Source organism: Triturus cristatus, chromosome 1_1 (genome assembly GCF_964204655.1).
Source record: "Triturus cristatus chromosome 1_1, aTriCri1.1, whole genome shotgun sequence".
In the NCBI taxonomy this organism is placed as follows: Eukaryota; Metazoa; Chordata; class Amphibia; order Caudata; family Salamandridae; genus Triturus; species Triturus cristatus.
Genome location: NC_140579.1, coordinates 916,694,363 through 916,712,537, shown reverse-complemented (window position 1 = coordinate 916,712,537; position 18,175 = coordinate 916,694,363). Strand labels below are relative to the sequence as shown.

At 46.3% G+C, this 18,175-nt stretch overlaps 1 protein-coding gene across 1 annotated transcript in view; it reads right to left on the bottom strand.

Moving 5' to 3' along the window:
* Positions 1 to 18,175, bottom strand: part of PLEKHA6 (pleckstrin homology domain containing A6) — a 933,224-nt gene that overhangs the window by 888,177 nt on the left and 26,872 nt on the right. Inside the window, exons 2-3 of the mRNA XM_085646599.1 lie at positions 3,816 to 3,905; positions 2,160 to 2,283 (exon numbers count right to left, since the gene is read on the bottom strand). Coding sequence (XP_085502725.1) covers positions 2,160 to 2,283; positions 3,816 to 3,905 — 214 coding nt within the window. The remainder of the gene's footprint in view (positions 1 to 2,159; positions 2,284 to 3,815; positions 3,906 to 18,175) is intronic.

Sequence of the window (18,175 nt, the reverse complement as noted above, 5' to 3'; positions counted from 1 at the left end):
GCTTGCCCACCCATAAGTAGTATATTTTAGAGGTGATTTTATTTAACAAAGGAACATATACCTCAGCATTAAATGCCGGCATTGATTGGATTTGTTGTCATTCCTTATACACAGCACTAACTGTTAGGCTGTAGGCCTAGTCAAGTGACTCGACACAACTATAGTTTGTAACTCTGTCTAGTAGGCTATCCCAACCACCATTATGTTTTGTTGATAAATATTTTAGCTTATTATTGTTGCTCGGTAAGTTCTGTACTGTACTGTACTTCATTCTACTACTCCTCGAACAGTCTCTCAAAGGCGATTGACTGTCTCATTTTCTTTTTTTGCAAATGCTGCTGCCCTGCCAGTGTCTACTACTACTACTATACTACCACCACCACCCCAATCATGGCATGTTAGATAAGCATTGGCATAGCCAATAGGTCTCGCCTTTGGGACCTTATAAGTGTTTAGCCATGCAACAGTTGCATAACTAAATACTTATAAGGTCCCAAAAGCGAGACCTATTGGCTATGCAAAGCGGCACATGCACTGTAGATCTAGGCTGGCCTGGTAGAACATTTTGGAGCCCTCTCAATAAGTCTCGCCAGACCAGCGCATGCGCTGGGTCAGGCGAGATCTAAAAAAGGAAACCATCTTCACCATGCAGCCATTGCTGTGCCTAAGTTAAACATCAAGCAAAGGTAAGAGAAGTTTGGGGGAGGCAGAATTAATAATGGACATGTTTTCAATGAATTCAATTTCACACACCCCTTTGAGTCCAGATAAATAATGCATAGACTAGAGGAGAGACTGAAAGTACTAGTAGGACAAGTCAATCAGTGAGGGGTGTCGCATCTATCTGTTTGTGTCTTACACAGTCAGCCAATTATTTAAATCAAACACTGGCTACGGGCGGGCCAGCACCAGCAAGGAAATAGTGTGATGTAAAACAGTAACCCCACCTACAAAACATTAACAACATTGCATGTAACGTAGAAAAATATATTTAATTGATCCTAACAAAAATAAACTAAAAACCCACAAAAGCTGACCCACCCCCTCCCTAACCCTAACCAATGTCCGTAAGAAGGTCCAGAAAATACTAGTCCAAAAAGCAAAAACCTAACGCCCAAACCAGTTCCCACCCACCCAAACAAGAATTAAAAAAGGGGCAGAAGACAGGGACTAAGGTGTGGGGCGGGATTGCAGGAGGACACGCATCTGCTCCTCTAGACGGGCGACGCGGCGTCTGAGGGCGCGGCAGTTGCAGCCACAGTGGGGGGGCACCAGAGATGGCATTGCGGTGGCGGCGGGCAGCCGCCAGACGGTGGTGCCGTACCGCTGGAGGGCGGTGGCTGGGGCCCGGGTCACTGGAGGAGGCCTAAAGTGCTGCTGCAGTCTCCTCCTCCTCCTCTGCCAAGACCACCAGCCGCCGATATTCCTGCTGGATTGACTCCAGCTTCCGGCGCCGTGCCTTGGCGGCCAACTCCTTCCGATTTTAAATCTCGCCCGTCGTCCTTCCTTCCACCCGTCTTTCACTTTAGTTGAACAGTGCACCAGGTGCTCTTCTCCATAAAACTTTAAAACTTTCAAAGCGGAGTTGAAATCAGATAGATGAGGCCATTGTCCCGTGGGGACAATTAGGAGGATGCGCCCGGCACAGTGGCAGGCGCATCCTGTTTTTTTTACGTTCTGGTGGGCGGTGCCGAAAGCAATGCTAAAAATACATGTTGTGCTTTTCCAAGCACAACATGACAGGCCCCGCGCGGAGCCTGTCACGTTTTGCTTTGAAAGGCAGGGGGGTACCATAGCATAGGTACCCTCCATGGGGGCCCCCAAGCATACTCTGCATGCCTTTCCGTGCGGCCGGCAATGCCTCCACGCAAAGGCATTCGAAAATGCAGATTATATGGCTGGCAGTGTATTTAGAGAGACACCACCACCATATTGAACCCTTTTCCGCCTGGTCGACATGTGGGGGGTCTGACTCTTTTCTACAGGGATGGCGGGAGGTTTGACCCTGCGGGGTCGGCGGTGACTACCGCCGGCTCGGCGGGGGCAATCCGCCCGCCATCCTAATGGGGCCCTAAATCTCAACAGTACAGTATACATACAGTACACCCTTGCAGTGAGTGTACTGTCAACAATAGTTAAGGATTATGAATCTAACTTACCACCACCCGCCACTGGTGCTGGCACTCCCCCTACCGCTCGCATCGTCTGTATGGGCAGCAACTGCCGCATCCTCTCCCTCCGCGTCACCTTCGCTGGCCCCGGCAATGGTGGTCGGTAGTGCGCCTAGAAAGCATTACACATTTATTAGGGGTCATATACACCTCCCCCTATTGGTCAGTACAAGATTGAAAAATGAGTTAATAGTATATAACATACATCACTAGTACAAATCAGGTAGTAGTAGAGTAGACACTAATAGTTATATATGGTCCCCCCTGGGGTCATTCTAGCCTGTGCTTAGTTAGCCTGAGCCATGCAACCATTTTACCTTTGTGTCTTTTATTTTTGCACATGTGACGTTACCTTGCAGCTTTTTGTATAAGACACCTTTGAGCCCACATGACCTGCCTCACACTGCTACTGTCTACACGCTGCGTACAAGCGGTCAACAAAAACATTAACAAGCCACTTTTTTATGAAGTACTGGTGTACTGTTAGTCCATATTGCTTATCCATAAATGCTACACTTTTTGGCACGGCTGAGAAATGCTTGCAAGTTGCAACATACTAACGCGCACCATTTTATTTTTCGCATTACAGACGGAAGATTCCCTTCTACGATCCAGAGCTTTGCAGAGCTTATGAATGATGCAACAACTACCAGTACTAGGTTCTTCTAAGGTGAGGGGTCCCTTCACTCAGAGATCTTCATTTATAAATTTATATAAACTAAATTCCTAGGGGATGGTGGTGCTGCCTTCCACCACTGTTCGGTTATCATGATTTAATTCCCAACTGTAAGTAAGTGTAACAATGTTTATTCTTTTAATGTTATTGATTTTCCGGTTGGTGCTGCATTATATAATAGAACAATGTACAGAGCTTCTCAATTCAAAATAAACATTTGGAACTTGCATAGACTTGGTGGAATTTGGTGTGGACTTACACGAGTGAGCAAATTAAAGGAAGGGTGTGCATGTGCATTGCTTCCACGACTGAGGTTGGGTGTGTTATGTTCTGGGTTGTCTACTTGTTGGGTATCTTGGGGGGAGGGTTCGGAGACGTAATAGTTATGACAAGACAGTACTATAGTCGGGCAGGGGATTGTGGTGGGTTCTGAATTTCTGATTGAGGTGTGTGAGGAAGGTCCAACCTACCATCACCAACATCCTATTTTCTTGTGCAAAGGTCTGTATGTGCAAGATCCCTACAACAGTAGTAGTATGTCCTATAGGCTATCATATCAAAATAGTAATAAATCTGGTTGGGCATTTGTTGCTGTGAATTGTCAAAGCCTCAAGATTAACAAAGACTCAAGATCAATAAGACTAGAAGTAGTACAAGAGGATGACCCAAAGGACTGGACTCAATGGCTAGAGCTACTGGTGAATCTGAGTTTTATTTACAACCTTTCAAATAAAGAGTGGCCAACTGGGCAAGCTTAGGTACTACAGTACAGACAGACAGTAGTAGTATTAGTAGTAAGGAGAGTCTTCATAGCAGAGGCAGGGATAACAAGATTTTTGAAACCGTACTGATCGAAGAATAATTGTTGGTAAAAATTAGCATTGGGAAGCTGAAACAACAGTTCGTGAAAAATATGGTGCAGTAAAAGTTATGGAATAAGAAATATTATTAAAAACAAGAAGACTTACTGGGGCCAGCAGAGGAGTCCTCGTTGGTGTCCTCCTGGTGGTGGTGTTCTCCCGCCGACTGCCCACTCCCTGTCTGCCTGCCCCTGGGTGCTGATGAACAGGAAAGATATAAGAAAGAGACAAACATTGATGGATAGTGTCAAACAAATACAATATTTTTAAAGAACGGTCAAAAAACACTTATGTAAATAACAATTGCAATAACTAAATTGACCGATTTCATCTGGTCAACAAGTAGTATCGGGGAATTCGCGGATCGACTACTTAAGTTACTATTTATCAACAGTAATCTAGTCTTCCATTCTGATTCCAGAATACTAAGTTACAACTAAGCCTAAGTACGACGTACCACCCGACCTAGCCCACCTATTCCAGGCGTGCCAATTGTACATTAAGTATGCATTTCCACTTCTTTTAGTCCTCAACAATGCATATGGTCAAATGGAGGACACATGACTACATTTTTTGTATACACCATATTTTTGGTTGATTGATTGATGCGGATGTTCTGCTAGTGCTAAGCCAATACTAGAAAAGGTTCTAATAAAGACTGGCGTACTAGCAGCATGTGACGTAACTGAGGGGGCATCATCATACATACCACTAAAATATTACAAACTCATACAAAGTACCTAAACCTAAGTATCAATCCGCCCCTATCTCTTAGTGACAGGACAAAGTAAGGACTAGAGTCACTGTAGCATTACGTAACCTAATTTCTCTAAAATAAACTCTTACAGAATCACGCTAAGCGAGCGCAAACGCAAAGTTGCAAACAAGTAAGATTAGTAGTAGCGCAGAGGAGCACCTGTGTCATAACAATCACAGAAAACTTTTAAACGTAATTAACCTGGAATGTAAGCAGCAACATTCTAGCTGGTTGGAAGAAAAAAAAGATATTCGCAATATAACACAGAGCAGAAGAACAGACACAAAGTAGTAATAATTAAATAGTTACTCACCAAGACCCGGGACCTCCACTCCTAGCAGGTCCAGCAGGTCCTGCTCACGGTCCAGGATGTTGGACCACCGGTGCGTCAACTGCGCCTGGGTGCGCCGGGCCACAGAGCAGCGCAACACTGCCCGGCGCACCTTCCCCCACCGCTGTCGACGCTCCCGGAGGCCATACCCGGACCCAGGCCTGCCACCTGCTGCCAGGGTTGAGGGGAGGTGGCGCTGCACAAAGAAAATGAGTGCAGCCAACTCCACCTCCCCAAATAAGGCCCGTGCCTGCACCCCTTGTGGGCGCCGCCTTCCACAAGGAAGGCGGTCGCGGCTCTGGCTGCGACGAGCCCTACCCTTTGACATGATTCTGGGACGGGACGGGAAAGAAAAGGTAATAAAATTTAAAAAGTAAGCAAAGGAAATAAATAGCAGGCAATAGAAAGAGTGAAAAAGTAGCTAAAAAACAAAAAAAAGTAGACAAAAACCAAAACTATAGAAGCAGGAAAATAGTTAGAGAAATAATAAATAAAAAAGATCAAAAAAAGTGGCTTCTAACAAAGGATTGAAAAGATGCAGGGAGGATTAAAATCAGGCCCCAGAACCATGCAATAGAGTGAAAAACAAGATGGCCGTGCCCATTGTGACCACGTGTGCAAGTTCGCGCGATATTTTCTCCCCGAGCAAGCAAAAAGCAACGCGAACAAGTAAAAGCGTTCGCGAACAGGAAATATCTACTGTGAACGAGTGCGAGCATACATTGCGCGACCCGGGACAAGTGAAAACAAGATGGCCGCGCCCGTGAGCAACTGCATGGGTAAGTTGGCGAGCTGTGATAATGCAAAAAATACCGCGAACAGGCGGGAAAAAAAACTTCCGCGTCTTTGCGGTATTTCCGGCGTGTTTGCGGAGCGATATTTGCAAATCCCGCCCGCCCCTAGTCTCAGCCCGGGCTGACACACACGACGGGGGGGGGGGTTGGATCACTTTGAGCCAAATGGCGTTGCGCGCCTGCCTTCAAGCCCTCACTGTGTGAGCCAAGGCTCCTGTTTGGGTGGGCCGGGCTCATGAACCGGGCCTGCTCTCCTCTAGGAAATTTTGAAGTTGCCTTCCCTTTCTGCATTCATTCCTTCCTTCTCTCAATCGTCATATCTGTATATTGTGTTCCTTTCCTTTATATTTACTTTCTTCTTCCCTTTTATCCATCCACCCTTCTGCCTTTCATTTAGCCAGCCTTACAGCCAAGAGTCCTCCCTTCTTTCCATCCAGCTTTTTCCATCCTTTTTTAAATTCCTCCCTCTAACCATCCTCCCGTCCTTCCTTTTCCTGCTCACCCATGCGTCCTTCTTTCTCCTTTAAATCCTCCCATCATCTCCCTCTCCATCCATCCATCCATCCAGCATCCTTCCTTCTTTAAACACACCCATCCCTTACCCCCCTCTTCATCCATTCAACATCACTGTGCATTTTAGACAAACTGTTTTGTTGTAGGAGTTAGAAAGCAGTGTCAACATCAAGGGTATTCCCATGTAACACAATTTTTTTTTTTTTGGCGTAGAGCACTTTGAATGTGTACTGTTTGCTTTCTTAAGAAACATTAACGCTTTCTACAGCTTTCGTACCTCTTCTCTAACCATGTCTGTTAGAACGTCAAACTAGTGAGATAATACAGAAACCATATGCTGCACAATGCACATAATTGGCACATCCTTGATGCATAATTTAGTCGACTGGGCCTCATAATTTCATCCTCCATTGCCCAAGAATTCCAGTGACCCCGCTATTAGGTTGCAATTTAAGCCCCACAAAACTAAAGCCCCACGATGAAGTAAATCACGAACTGAACAGACAGGACTGTGAAAGCGGAGTCCTTCGTCCTGTACAGACGCTGAATGGAAACTGGCGTAGGCTCAGATACACAGACTGACGGACATGCCCTGTGGGCACTCAGTGGTGACTGCACACCAATACACAGACAGTCATGTAATCATACAACCAAATATACACCCAAGTATGCACATCCTTGGTCACCAAAACACACAGTAAGAAAGTGGCGCAGCCCACAATTGCTAAGCCAAGCCAGATGCAGGTGCATGCTCTACAAATACCAGTAATATAGCGTATGAGACCTGTCCCTCGAACACAGGCCCTCTCAGCCTGTGATGGCAGCCATCTTGAATGTTATCGTCTGCTCTGGACAGCATGGGTCAGTGCGGCTCTTCTATCAGGGTGTGGAGGATGGAACCAGGTCTCTGTAAGCACCACTGCCTCTTACATGCAGCCTGTGCACGTGTGAATGCAGAGCATAGCAAGCAGCAACCCCATTCACATGCACGACAGGTGCGGAAGCATGACACACATCATGCTTGAACGAATGAATGAAAATTGATTTATACAGCGCTGCTGTTACCCACAGCTCATCCTGGTGCTGCAAACATAGGCCTTACAGACGAGAAAAAGATTCTAGTTTAGCGGCTTTGAAAGAGGTAAGGTTTAAGGTTTTTCGCCCGAAATGAAAGATGATTTTGGGCTTCCCGAAGATGTGTGGAGAGGATGTTCACAGTTTTGGAGAAAGAAAAGAGAAAGGCCTTAAATAACAAACCCCTTGCGACTCCTCACAGGCTGAATCAAAGGCCTCACTAACACAACTAAACAAGCATTTACAATGCAATGGTCTCGGCAATGTTAAAGTTAGAGCTATTGGCATTGCTCCTGACATTATTTTTATTTATGTTTTTGTTTTTAAAACATTTAAAGAAACGGCATTGTTATTTACAATGTCAATAGCTTAATCTCTCTCAAATGCGAGACCTATTGCATTTGCACCCACACACAGAGCCACACACACACAAAGCCACCCACACACACAGAGCCACCCACACAGAGCCACCTACACAGAGCTATTCACATAGAGCAACCCACACACAAATAGAGCCACCCACACAGAGGCACCTAAACACACACATTTAAATATACATAGTTTATTTGCCCCACACTCACTTGTCTCCTACCAAGATCACCTGTATATATCGAAGTGCATCTAATGCTAGCCAACGATGCCAGGTGGCACAAGCAGACTTATGGTATGGCAATGCATCAAGCAACTGTGGTTTGAAATACTGGAACCAATAACCAAAGTGTTCCATAAGTGTATAGAACTTAGTGCTCTTGGGTACATGACAAGGATTTAAGCCCAGATCCAAGACCACTAAAAAAATATTTAAGTTCATAGCCTTGGACCTGGTAAATACCAAGAGGAATGTAGCAATGCAATGGAAGGCCAATAGAGCACCGAGCACCAAAATGTGGCTGCATGATGTTCATACATTGTCGAGAGCTCTACCGATGACACTTCTGAAACACCCATGACAAGAAAGCAATAAGAATTTGCAATGCAATAGGTCTTGCATTTGCTAGAGTTTGAGCTATTGGCATTGTAAATGACAATGCCTTTTATTTATTGGTTTTAAAAACCTTACAAGCGCTTACGAGAAGCAAGGCTGGGAGTAAAAGAGGCCTCCACAACTGAAGCTTATTTTCTAAACGACGACAAACTTGGCACTCAATGTACACAAAGTTCTCCCGGGAAGCAGCCATGGGTGGAATACAGGGGGTGTGTTAAGGGATGGTTTTTTTTCGTTGTTTTATATAGCGTGAACTTGACCAGAAGGTATCCGGTATCGGAGCGCTTTACATGAGCACCAGTTGCATTACACAAGGACACATTCATTTTTTGTAGGCACAGGGAGATTAAGTGATTTGCCCAGAATCACAGGACGTTGAGCGTCATTGCGTAGACTCGAACCCGGTTCCCCAGATTAGAGAGCGACCGCCCAAGCAATTAGGCTACAGAAACAATTGGAAAGGCTCATGTTCTCAACAGTGATTGATAGACACCAAAACTACCTGTTTTCTTTATTTATCCACCCAGTCTGTGGAATGTTATCTTCCAGCATCTAAAATGCAATAAGACAGAAGACTGCAGTGAGTTTTACTGCAATCACAACCAAATGAGAATAGCAGGCAAAAAAAATCAATATAATTGCAAATAAGGTTGGTGTTTATAGTTTGCAAACCAAGCACTGCAGCCAACTTCTCAAAGGAAGAGGTAGGGGTCAGAGGCCATCTCAACAACGTTTCTTACACAATTTAAAATAGCCAGACAAGAGCCCACAATGTAAAATGAGAGGAGATGGGATGCCGACATTCTTAGGTGTAATAAATACTTTTTCAGGGGTTTGCACTAATATTGGCAAACTGCTGTTGAGGTGAATGGAGTTCCAATGATTCGATGAAATTTGAAGTTAAAACACACAACTATTCAGAAAGAGTTCATCATAATTATTATTTTTCCTCTGGGTTTCTACAGCTGTGGCGTGTAAAAAAACAAGCAATGGCAAATCGAGAAACTTCCAGTGAGCCATGTTTAAATATTACTGTCTCTAATGTACAACGGTGAAAGGTCTAAAATAGAAGTGATCCCTCAACTATAACAACACCCTATGTATACTCGGTACTTTCTCCTAATGACAAATCACCTAAACGGTCGAAAATAGCAAACAAGTAGTTTTAGGCCACCAATCACCGATTTTGAAAAAAGGAAGCATTTTCATACATTCAGAATGCAAAGAAAATACCTTTCCTTCTCTTTCTTAAGAGTTTCCAAATCTGTTGCCGGATTAACCTTCTGCTACAGTTTGTAAAGAGTTTTAACAAACAAAGTTGCTAAACACTGTCAAAAGTTTTGAGATTCGGGCACCAGATACCTGCTCCGCCTCGCGCTGAACACAGAGGCAACATCTGTCCAGAAACAGCTACCAAAAGGAAACCGTTTAACACGGGCGTCTGGCCGAAGCATCATGCATGCCTAGGGCCCTCCCGCACGATGCTTCAACTGGATCAGGAAATGTGGATAGGGAAGTGTGGACTAAAGAAGAAGGAATAAATATAAACACACGCACACACACACGATAGCCAGTACAACATGTGCATATTATGCAGAAAGGGGGGGGGGGGGGATTCTAGTATAACTAAAAAGCGCAAGGTAATCAAAACGTAATCAATTCACTTATGCACACTGTTTACCAACATCTACCCGTCAATCATTATTACCGCTGCACTGAAAAAGTGCAACAAGCGCGCCCAATTATTCAGACCTGTGACGCAACACGCAGTGCAAGTTCAATAAAGGTACTTACAGGCGAGAACATCCATATCGCTGAAATTCATTACTGCCAACACGTTGCAATATCCGGTGGAACAGGGACATTGCCGATATTATGGCCATGTGCAAGGCTAGTTCATAATCTGCAGCCCCGTACTCGGCATAGGAGAGGCATGGAGATCTTCATCATAGCAGGCAGACATGAGGAAGTGTCATAGGCAGGAAGGTTTGGAGGTCGGGGCCCAGCGGCACTGAGAGCAGAACCGAGAGCACAGCAGTCGTCCTGAGGGAGCAATAAAAATAAAAGCATCCAGGAAGCGCTCCTCGTCCGCCGGATCGCAGCAACTTCCTACTAGTGCTGTCGGGAATGAGGAATGTCTCCACAAAAAGACACGCAGTAGAGGGCGGAGAATGGGGAACAACCTTACATGTAAACAATTAGAGGCTCTGGCAGCCACAGATAATGAGGAATAATTCACTCGTAACCCAGAGCCACAGCTCCAGATATACAGAGGAGGGCGAAAAAGACAGGGCTTAAACGGACAGACGGCCCTCTCCTCCAATGGCTGGCCTCCGTTTAGGAAGCCAGCCAATGGAGAAGAGGGGCGGGTTCAAGCCCCGTACTAGAAAATATTAAATCTCGCGAGCGAGACTGCGCAAGCGCGGCCATCGCTAGCCGAGACCTAAAAACACCAACAAGTCATGCACATTAACCCCTTCCCCGCTCATGACGGAACCGTTCCGTCATGAGCCACGGTTGAGCTGTGCTCATGACGGAACGGTTCCGTCATGACACGCCCGTTGGCGGCCGCTCCGCCTGCGCGGCGCTGTTTCCCCGCCTGTGCGGGGGGACAACGCAAATGGGCGGAGTCATGACGGAACCGTTCCGTCATGAGCACAGCTCAACTGTGGCTCATGACGGAGCGGATCCGTCATGAGCACAGGCCCACCGCGCTGCCCCCCTGCCCCCCCCAGCGCTGCAGCGGAATGTCCGCAGCAGCAAAGGGGTTAAAAACTATCTTGCATAGAAACCACCACTCCTTTAAGTTTCCATCAGCACCCTTTACAAACTGCTGTCCAGCTAAGTATAGTGACGTCTTTCATCTCCCCCTCCACCCACACCAAAAAAACCAAGCATTTGCAATGCAAAAGGTCTCGCATTATTAAAGTTTTAGCTATTGGTGTTGCATTATTTAGCAATGCCAATAGCTCAAACTTTAATAATGCGAGACCTCACGTGCCAACCTTACATGAACGTAACGTTAACTCGGACTGTAAATCACATTTAGAACCGCCCCACAGTGAAAACAATCATGATTCGCTCCCATTTGTGGAGTGTCACAACGCGCTGTTTAGGCATTTCTTTTTAGGTGTAAGCATCGATTAATAATAATAACCGTGATAACCATAATACTATTATTGTTGTCAGCAGTGTGAGTGTAGGAGACCGCATCTGTAATATTTGCTAGTTTTCTCTGTCTTTAGCTAGCTAGTATGCAGAAAATACAGATATTTGCGATCCACATGTATTTTTGCCCTTATTAACCCAGGTGAGGCCTCCTCTGCTGACGGTGTAGAGTGAGACAGCACACAGACTGTTTAAAAATAAATTCCCCGCTCTCTGCTTAAACGTGGAGACACTGTTTATTTATGAAAGTTAATTTATGTCCAGGGGGAGAGGATGTGGCATACTGCCAAGAGCTGCCTACTTTGGAATTGGGAAATCAGGTTTTAGAATGGTTAACCCGGCTCTCCCCATGCCACCCTGTGTGCCCCGGAGGATTTCAGAGGCTGACAGGATGAATGATTAACTCATCTGTCTACTCGTTTTCCCTGAACCCCCTCTGCAGCCTAAAGACCCTCACTGAGGACCCCAGAGGATGCACTCTTCCTGACAGGGTATCTCAAAGGCAATCTAATAAATCAGTCGAAATTGGTTGTCTGCCTGTACACCCCCACCACTTTCAAATGTCACAAGCCGCTACTGTGTAAAAGATGTGCACAGCTTATATTCTACCTCTAAAACACACCTATATCCTCTCACCGGTGTACACACCATCAATGCCAAATAAGTCAATTTAAATAAGCAATGACCAAATGCACAGAGCATTGCATTGAAGACATGTAATCAGATGTGCGCAAAACTGTAATGACACCAGCGAAATTCATGATGTAATTATTGAACTCTGTGTTATACGAAATTAGCAAAAAGTTTTTGAAACTTTATATTAAACAATTTTGCTTAGCTTTTTTAGCGGACATGGATATTACATAGAAAGACTCATGTGATACCGCTAGTATCTCACTAAGAGACATTTTGTGTTCAAACTAGTCTCCAGCCATTGCAGTGCAAGATTTTTACACATAGGAAGCTCCTTTAAACAAGAAATGGCTGAAAGCTTTCACCATGCATCAGCCAAGCAGTACCGCTTAGAGTCGAGTCATGTAATGAACAATGTTGTTGAACAATGTTGTTGAAAAAAAGAACTGTCTTTAGCCAGTTAGATGGTTCTGTGCAGCGCTACGGAGATTACACTATGTGCAGCTGTCCCCTGAAGGTACGCAATGTGCGGGCTTCTCCCAGGTATACACAGAAAACATATGAGGCAAGGGAATCCGCAACATAATGCACGGCACACAATACACATTTCTTTACAGGGGCACACAATGAGCAGGTTTCTCAAGATACTCAGCATATGTGCAGAAGTTCGCTCTGCAAGAATCGGTCTCTCCGGGGGCACAAAATAAACGGGGGGGGGTTGCATCCTATGCAGATTCTCAAACCTCATTTGTTACGCAAATGCCAGTTATCCCCGGAGTACACAAAAATACATATTTCAAGAGTTCAAGAGTGTTGGTGGGGGAGGGGGTGTTTAATTGCCCCTGGGGTCCCGTCCACCCAGCTGCTCAAGGGGGGTGTTGGGTGACTAATGCCTCATGCATGGATGGTGACACCAGCCACACTGCTCCAGAACGTTTTTTTTTAAAAAGGGGGGACGGGGGGGAGTGGAGCATATATATATATATTTTTTAGAGACTGGAGTATCTTGGGCTTCTTTGCTTCTTTGATTTGACTTGGAGGCCTCCATGTGTGGCTCAATGGGGGTCTTCTCAGTGGTAGGGGTGTCTTCTCTGCGACTTTGTTTAGGGGGTGGTGTCTAACGGGGTCTCGTTGCTGTCGGTGGTGGTGACAACTTGACAAGGTAGACCTGCCTTCTATGTCGGCACTGGGGTGATTGCTTTGGGCTACAGGAGAGCCTCCTGTGAGATTCCAAAGGCGACGGAGGCAGCACGCGGCTCTTACCTGCACGATCTCTCCCTCCGTGCGGATAGTTGCCCACGCCGTGCTGAACTTGCCCTGCTGGTGGTGTAAGTGGTGTAGTCCCCGTTGGGGCTGGACTCAAACAGCACTACCTCCACGAAGGCAGCCTCCCTGGCCCGGGTGGCCGGGGGGCCCAGGGGCGCTCCCAGCAGCAGAAGCGGCAACAGGGCCCTGAGGGCCCCCCTTTCCGGACCTTCATCGCGTGGGTCCATCCCGGGACATGTTCGCTGGGCTGCAGCGGGGGTGCTGTGCCCTGTTCTGGCGCCAGGTGCAAAAAATGCCTCTTCCTCCCGGGCTCCGTTGCAATACCAAACAAACAATTTTACAGGCAATGCGTGTGTATGCCTTCAGAAAAACTGCACGGCGTGCAAAGTGGCACACTTGCTTGTGCAGTAAGGTTCCGAGAGTGGGGGTGGGAGCTAAAGCGTAGTTCAGGAGCTCGAAGGAGCAGCAAATAGGCGCCGGTAATATGGTGGGAAACAGATCGGTAGTTTATATAGGTGGGAGGCACCAAGCGCGTAATAGACACCAATAGGCCGGGGTCGGAGCAATGCGTCCACCTTTGGCCAACAGCGTGCAGTCTTTCATTAAAAGACGCATGCTAGGACCAATGGGGTAGCTGAAAAGGAAACGCACACGTACGAGCGTGTGCGATTCCTAGGTCAGCTTAGATTCCCCGTTTTTCACCTACAAAATGCCTCGCGCCTGCACGAGCACTGCTGTGCAGTGCAACGCAGGCCCGAGACCTAACAAGCATTAAAAATGCAATAGGTCTCGCCTTTGATTAAGTTAAAGCCATTTGCTTTGCTCATGGTATTGTATAGCAAAGCAAATGGCTTTAACTTAATGAAAGGCGAGACCTATTGCATTTTAATGCTTGTTTCACTTGATCCTACTACCCAGATTTCTGTCGACGTTCTTGTAGCCCAAGCCTGGGCCTGAGCTTACGTTTGTTTTTGTTGAAACAGATCTCTGCGGATCAGTGATTTGTTCTGCGAACAATTTTGTGTGTACCCAGGGTCTTACTCTTTTTGCTGCCACCTCGAGTTTAGTTAACAGAACAAGAAGACATTTGACTTGGGAATGACAGTCATCCCTTCTGTGGGGTCATCTGTGTGGGAGAATGGGGCCCAGGGCGCCCAGGCGTGTTTGACAGGACCTAAGAGCGACACATGATCGGCCTTGGAACATCTGCTGCCAGCACAACTGCCACCCCCAGCTCAGGGAGGCCTCTACACACACTCACAGCAAGGGTTATTGGTGGTCGTATGTAGGGGTCTGAGAGGAACCATGCAGGGGGTTTGGATTCCAAACCCAACCTAACAAAATGTCTCTATCGCCCTAGAGCTTAAGTGGATTAGATTTTGAAGCAGTGAAAGTGTAGGGAGTAATAGATCCACAGAGATACTCGGTAAACCCCTGCTTTGGGTCCCAGCGCAGCCAAACGTACCTGCACATGCAAACATTCATACTATCAAGACAAGTGAGAGGCGGGGGCATATAGAAGAGAGGGAGCTCACGCCTGTGCTAAATATATAGAACGCTGCTGAATTTCTTTCCTGCTAAAACCCCCTTTTTAGCATCCTTGGCTCCCACTGCAGCCAGTGGTGGTCACAGATGCAGCAGCTTCACTTCACCTTAGCTTCACCCACACCTGCCAACATATAAATGAAGCCCCATACCATGTAATCGTTGCCAGGTGCATATGGACTTGCATTTTGATTGGTTATAGGCGCTCCAGTGGTTGTAGGGCTGCGTGAGAAACCATTGCAAGTTGTGGCTGCCTCATCGGTTTGTAAGGGGTTAATGACCTCGTCCATGTACAAGTTGTCACCTGCAGTGATCATCTAGAAGGCAGGTAAAAGCCAGCGACAGCGTGTAGAAAGTGATCAAGGCGCTAGATAGCTATAATCGTGGCATAGTGGAGCCCCACGCCCGCTGCCCTGAATCTGATGCCTGCACGAATGACAGCTGCTCCCCTAGTGCACGTCTAGAAGATTTGAATGAACGGATGTGTTCACGAGTGCATTGTGTGCATGTTGATGTCAGCCTGGGAACTTCAAGTTTCAGAGACCTGTGAAAGCTGGGTGTCCACCTGCGCGAGCGCTTCTGCGCACCCTCGCTGACTTCCAAAGCCTTGGCTTTAGCTCAGCACAATCCATGCAGCCATTAATCCGTTTGCGGTAGATGCTGTAAACATGTGCGAGGCCCAGAGACTTCTGGGGGTGGGGGGCGAGCACTGTTGATTTGAAATGCCCTCGCGGGGGCCAGACCTGCATGGGAGGGCCTCTGCAGAAGCCTTCTTGAAAGTGAAGCCATGTGATAAGCATGCTGTCAGGGGCGGCTCTAGGCTCATGGTGGCCCTGTGCAGGGAGCGAAGGTAGGGGGCCCCGGAAGAGGGGGTCCGGGCGGGGTGGAGCTCAGGAAGGTGTTTTAATAAAACGTCCAGAAAAGGCGTTAGATGACCAGTAACATGGTAACAGAAAAACAACGTTTACTTTTTGAGTGCTCATCACTTGGATACTTTATTTTAGAATCTGGGTCTCTGGAGGGACCCCTTTCAACAAGAAAAACACGTTGCGCGTCCGTAAGAGAGTTCGGCCACAAAGTAGGATCCCTCCAATCACATAAATCATATTCAGAACACGGGTCTGTAACATGGTCTTGCTCTTTGGCTTCCTTTTCAATACCAGCATCATCCGTCTGTAAACTCTGAACCTCCTTCAGAATGCCAGATATTGATGGACCGATGAATGATGTTTCAGTTTCTCTGTCTGAGGGTCTTTTGTAATAATCCTCATCCTGAGTTGGTAATTGCTGCATGTTTGCATCAATTTCAGAGTCACCTTGTTCATTTTCATTGGTCTGCTCATGAGTATCATTCTGCTCATGGATATTATCATTTTTTTGTTCTTCTTTATGGTCGTCAGCGCCTGTTTTACCTAGTGCATCAGCAGTACTCTGGCCAGAGGATTCTCCATCTTTAGGTTTCCCTTGGGTGATAAAGTTCAGGATTGCTCCTTCCTGTGACACTACGAAAGCCTGCTGAGCCACCTTTCTCTTTCGTTTCGAATAACCAGATTTGTGTACTCGAATTCTCTTCATTTTGCTTGCAATGCAGCGGGCGAAGCTAGCAGTGGGTAGGGGAAAAAAGAAGACAATCAGCAGTGGCGGCTGCTGAAAGATTTTGATGTGTCATTTTTATTTTCTTGCAAAAACAACAGTTGATGGACAGAATGCAGAACAATGTCATACATTCACCCCAGTACAGAGATCTGGGCCTAAATCCATCGTTTTTTTGCTCACCACACCACCCCAGTTCAGACATGGCCATATGCAAATCAGCCTTGACCCTGTGCCTCATGGGAACAGTCCAGCCCGAACTGCCAAGCCATGTCTTCCCTGGACTACACAATGAAGGACCAGCATACCTTAATGAACGAGTGAATTTCCACCAACCTACCAGGAAAATATGTTCCAGAACCATCTCCCTAGCAGCCACCCAATGCAGCCGCTGATAAAACAGTGGAGGCCGCTACTTCTCCCACCTGGCAGTGAAGACCTGAAAACCCTCCCCCTGCACCTCAGAGCCTCACCATCACTCCAGCAGTTCAGGAAGGACCACAAGACCTCGCTGTTCAACCAACAAGCAGCATGATCCAGCAGCATGAATCCCACACCGCCTCGAGACCCTTATGTGTGAAGCAGCTGAGCTTTACAAACCCTGACTGATTGATAGTAATTACCCTTCCCACTACATGTATGACACATTATGAGGACTAGCCACATATGGAAGGTTTATTTGAAGAGTGTTATAAAACTATAGGGTAGATCATGTGACTTGGCATACAAGGTCTGTTTTCTCAGTCCACTGAGAACAGTAGAGCCTGGAGAATAGTTCATGATCTATTTGGGAAGTGACCTTAGCAGGAAGAGAGTAAGCTACCTTGAAATCATGGCACACAGAGACCTGTCTCAGTACGTCACTAACTGATCCTGAAGACAGCCTACAGGTAACCAAAGACTCGTCCACTTTACCACATTGTCAAAAGACAAAATACAATATATTTAATTAAGGTTTCTTGTATAGTGCCATATTCCAGCAACCAGTTCTGCTCGTTTTCAGAGCACCTATTAAACAAGGATTAATTACAGTGAGTCCTAAGGCTATGAAAAGGCACTAGAGGTTCACTGAAGCAAAATTAATGTGCAAGGAACATCCAGTCAGGAGACAACTTTCAAGCAGACGTACGAATCACTGGCACAGCGTACCAACGACCCCATGGGCCGTGGCATAAGCAAGGAAAATGGCCCCTTTGGCTGCTGCTCAGGAAGTAAAATATAGCAATTATCAGGGTTCAATGGGCCCCTGAGGGTTTTGGGTCTCAGTACCACTGTACTTGCTGAACCAATGGTAACTATGCCCCTAGTATGGACAGAGAAGGCTGCTTCACCAATTGCAAACTGAGGACTAGTTAAACTAGTTTTCTCTGCTAGTCACATGACAAGCACTGGAATGTAATTAAAGAAATGATCAAGAAGCCAGTCTCCTACCAAGGTCTCTGCAAAAGGTCATTAGATTGAGTTAACATGGGTAGGCACTGCCATTCTATTCCAGGCTTCCATCCATAGGTGCTTGCATTTCATGTCTGCCTCAACACCATATAAACAGACATAACCAAATGCCAAGTACATTCGAACACTCGATGTTTTAAAAGATTTGTGCAGGCAGATCCACTCATTAGATCACAAGTATCAGCTTCATACTCTGTTTTCATGATTGTAATTGTAATCATTTTAATGAATCCTTAACATTACGTCTAACACCTCGTACCCTGCTCTCCTCTTCCCCAAATACGACCGTGCCTCCCAAGTTACACCTCCAAAAGTCACCATGCCTCCCTTCAGCCACAAGTAAACACCGCCCCTGCA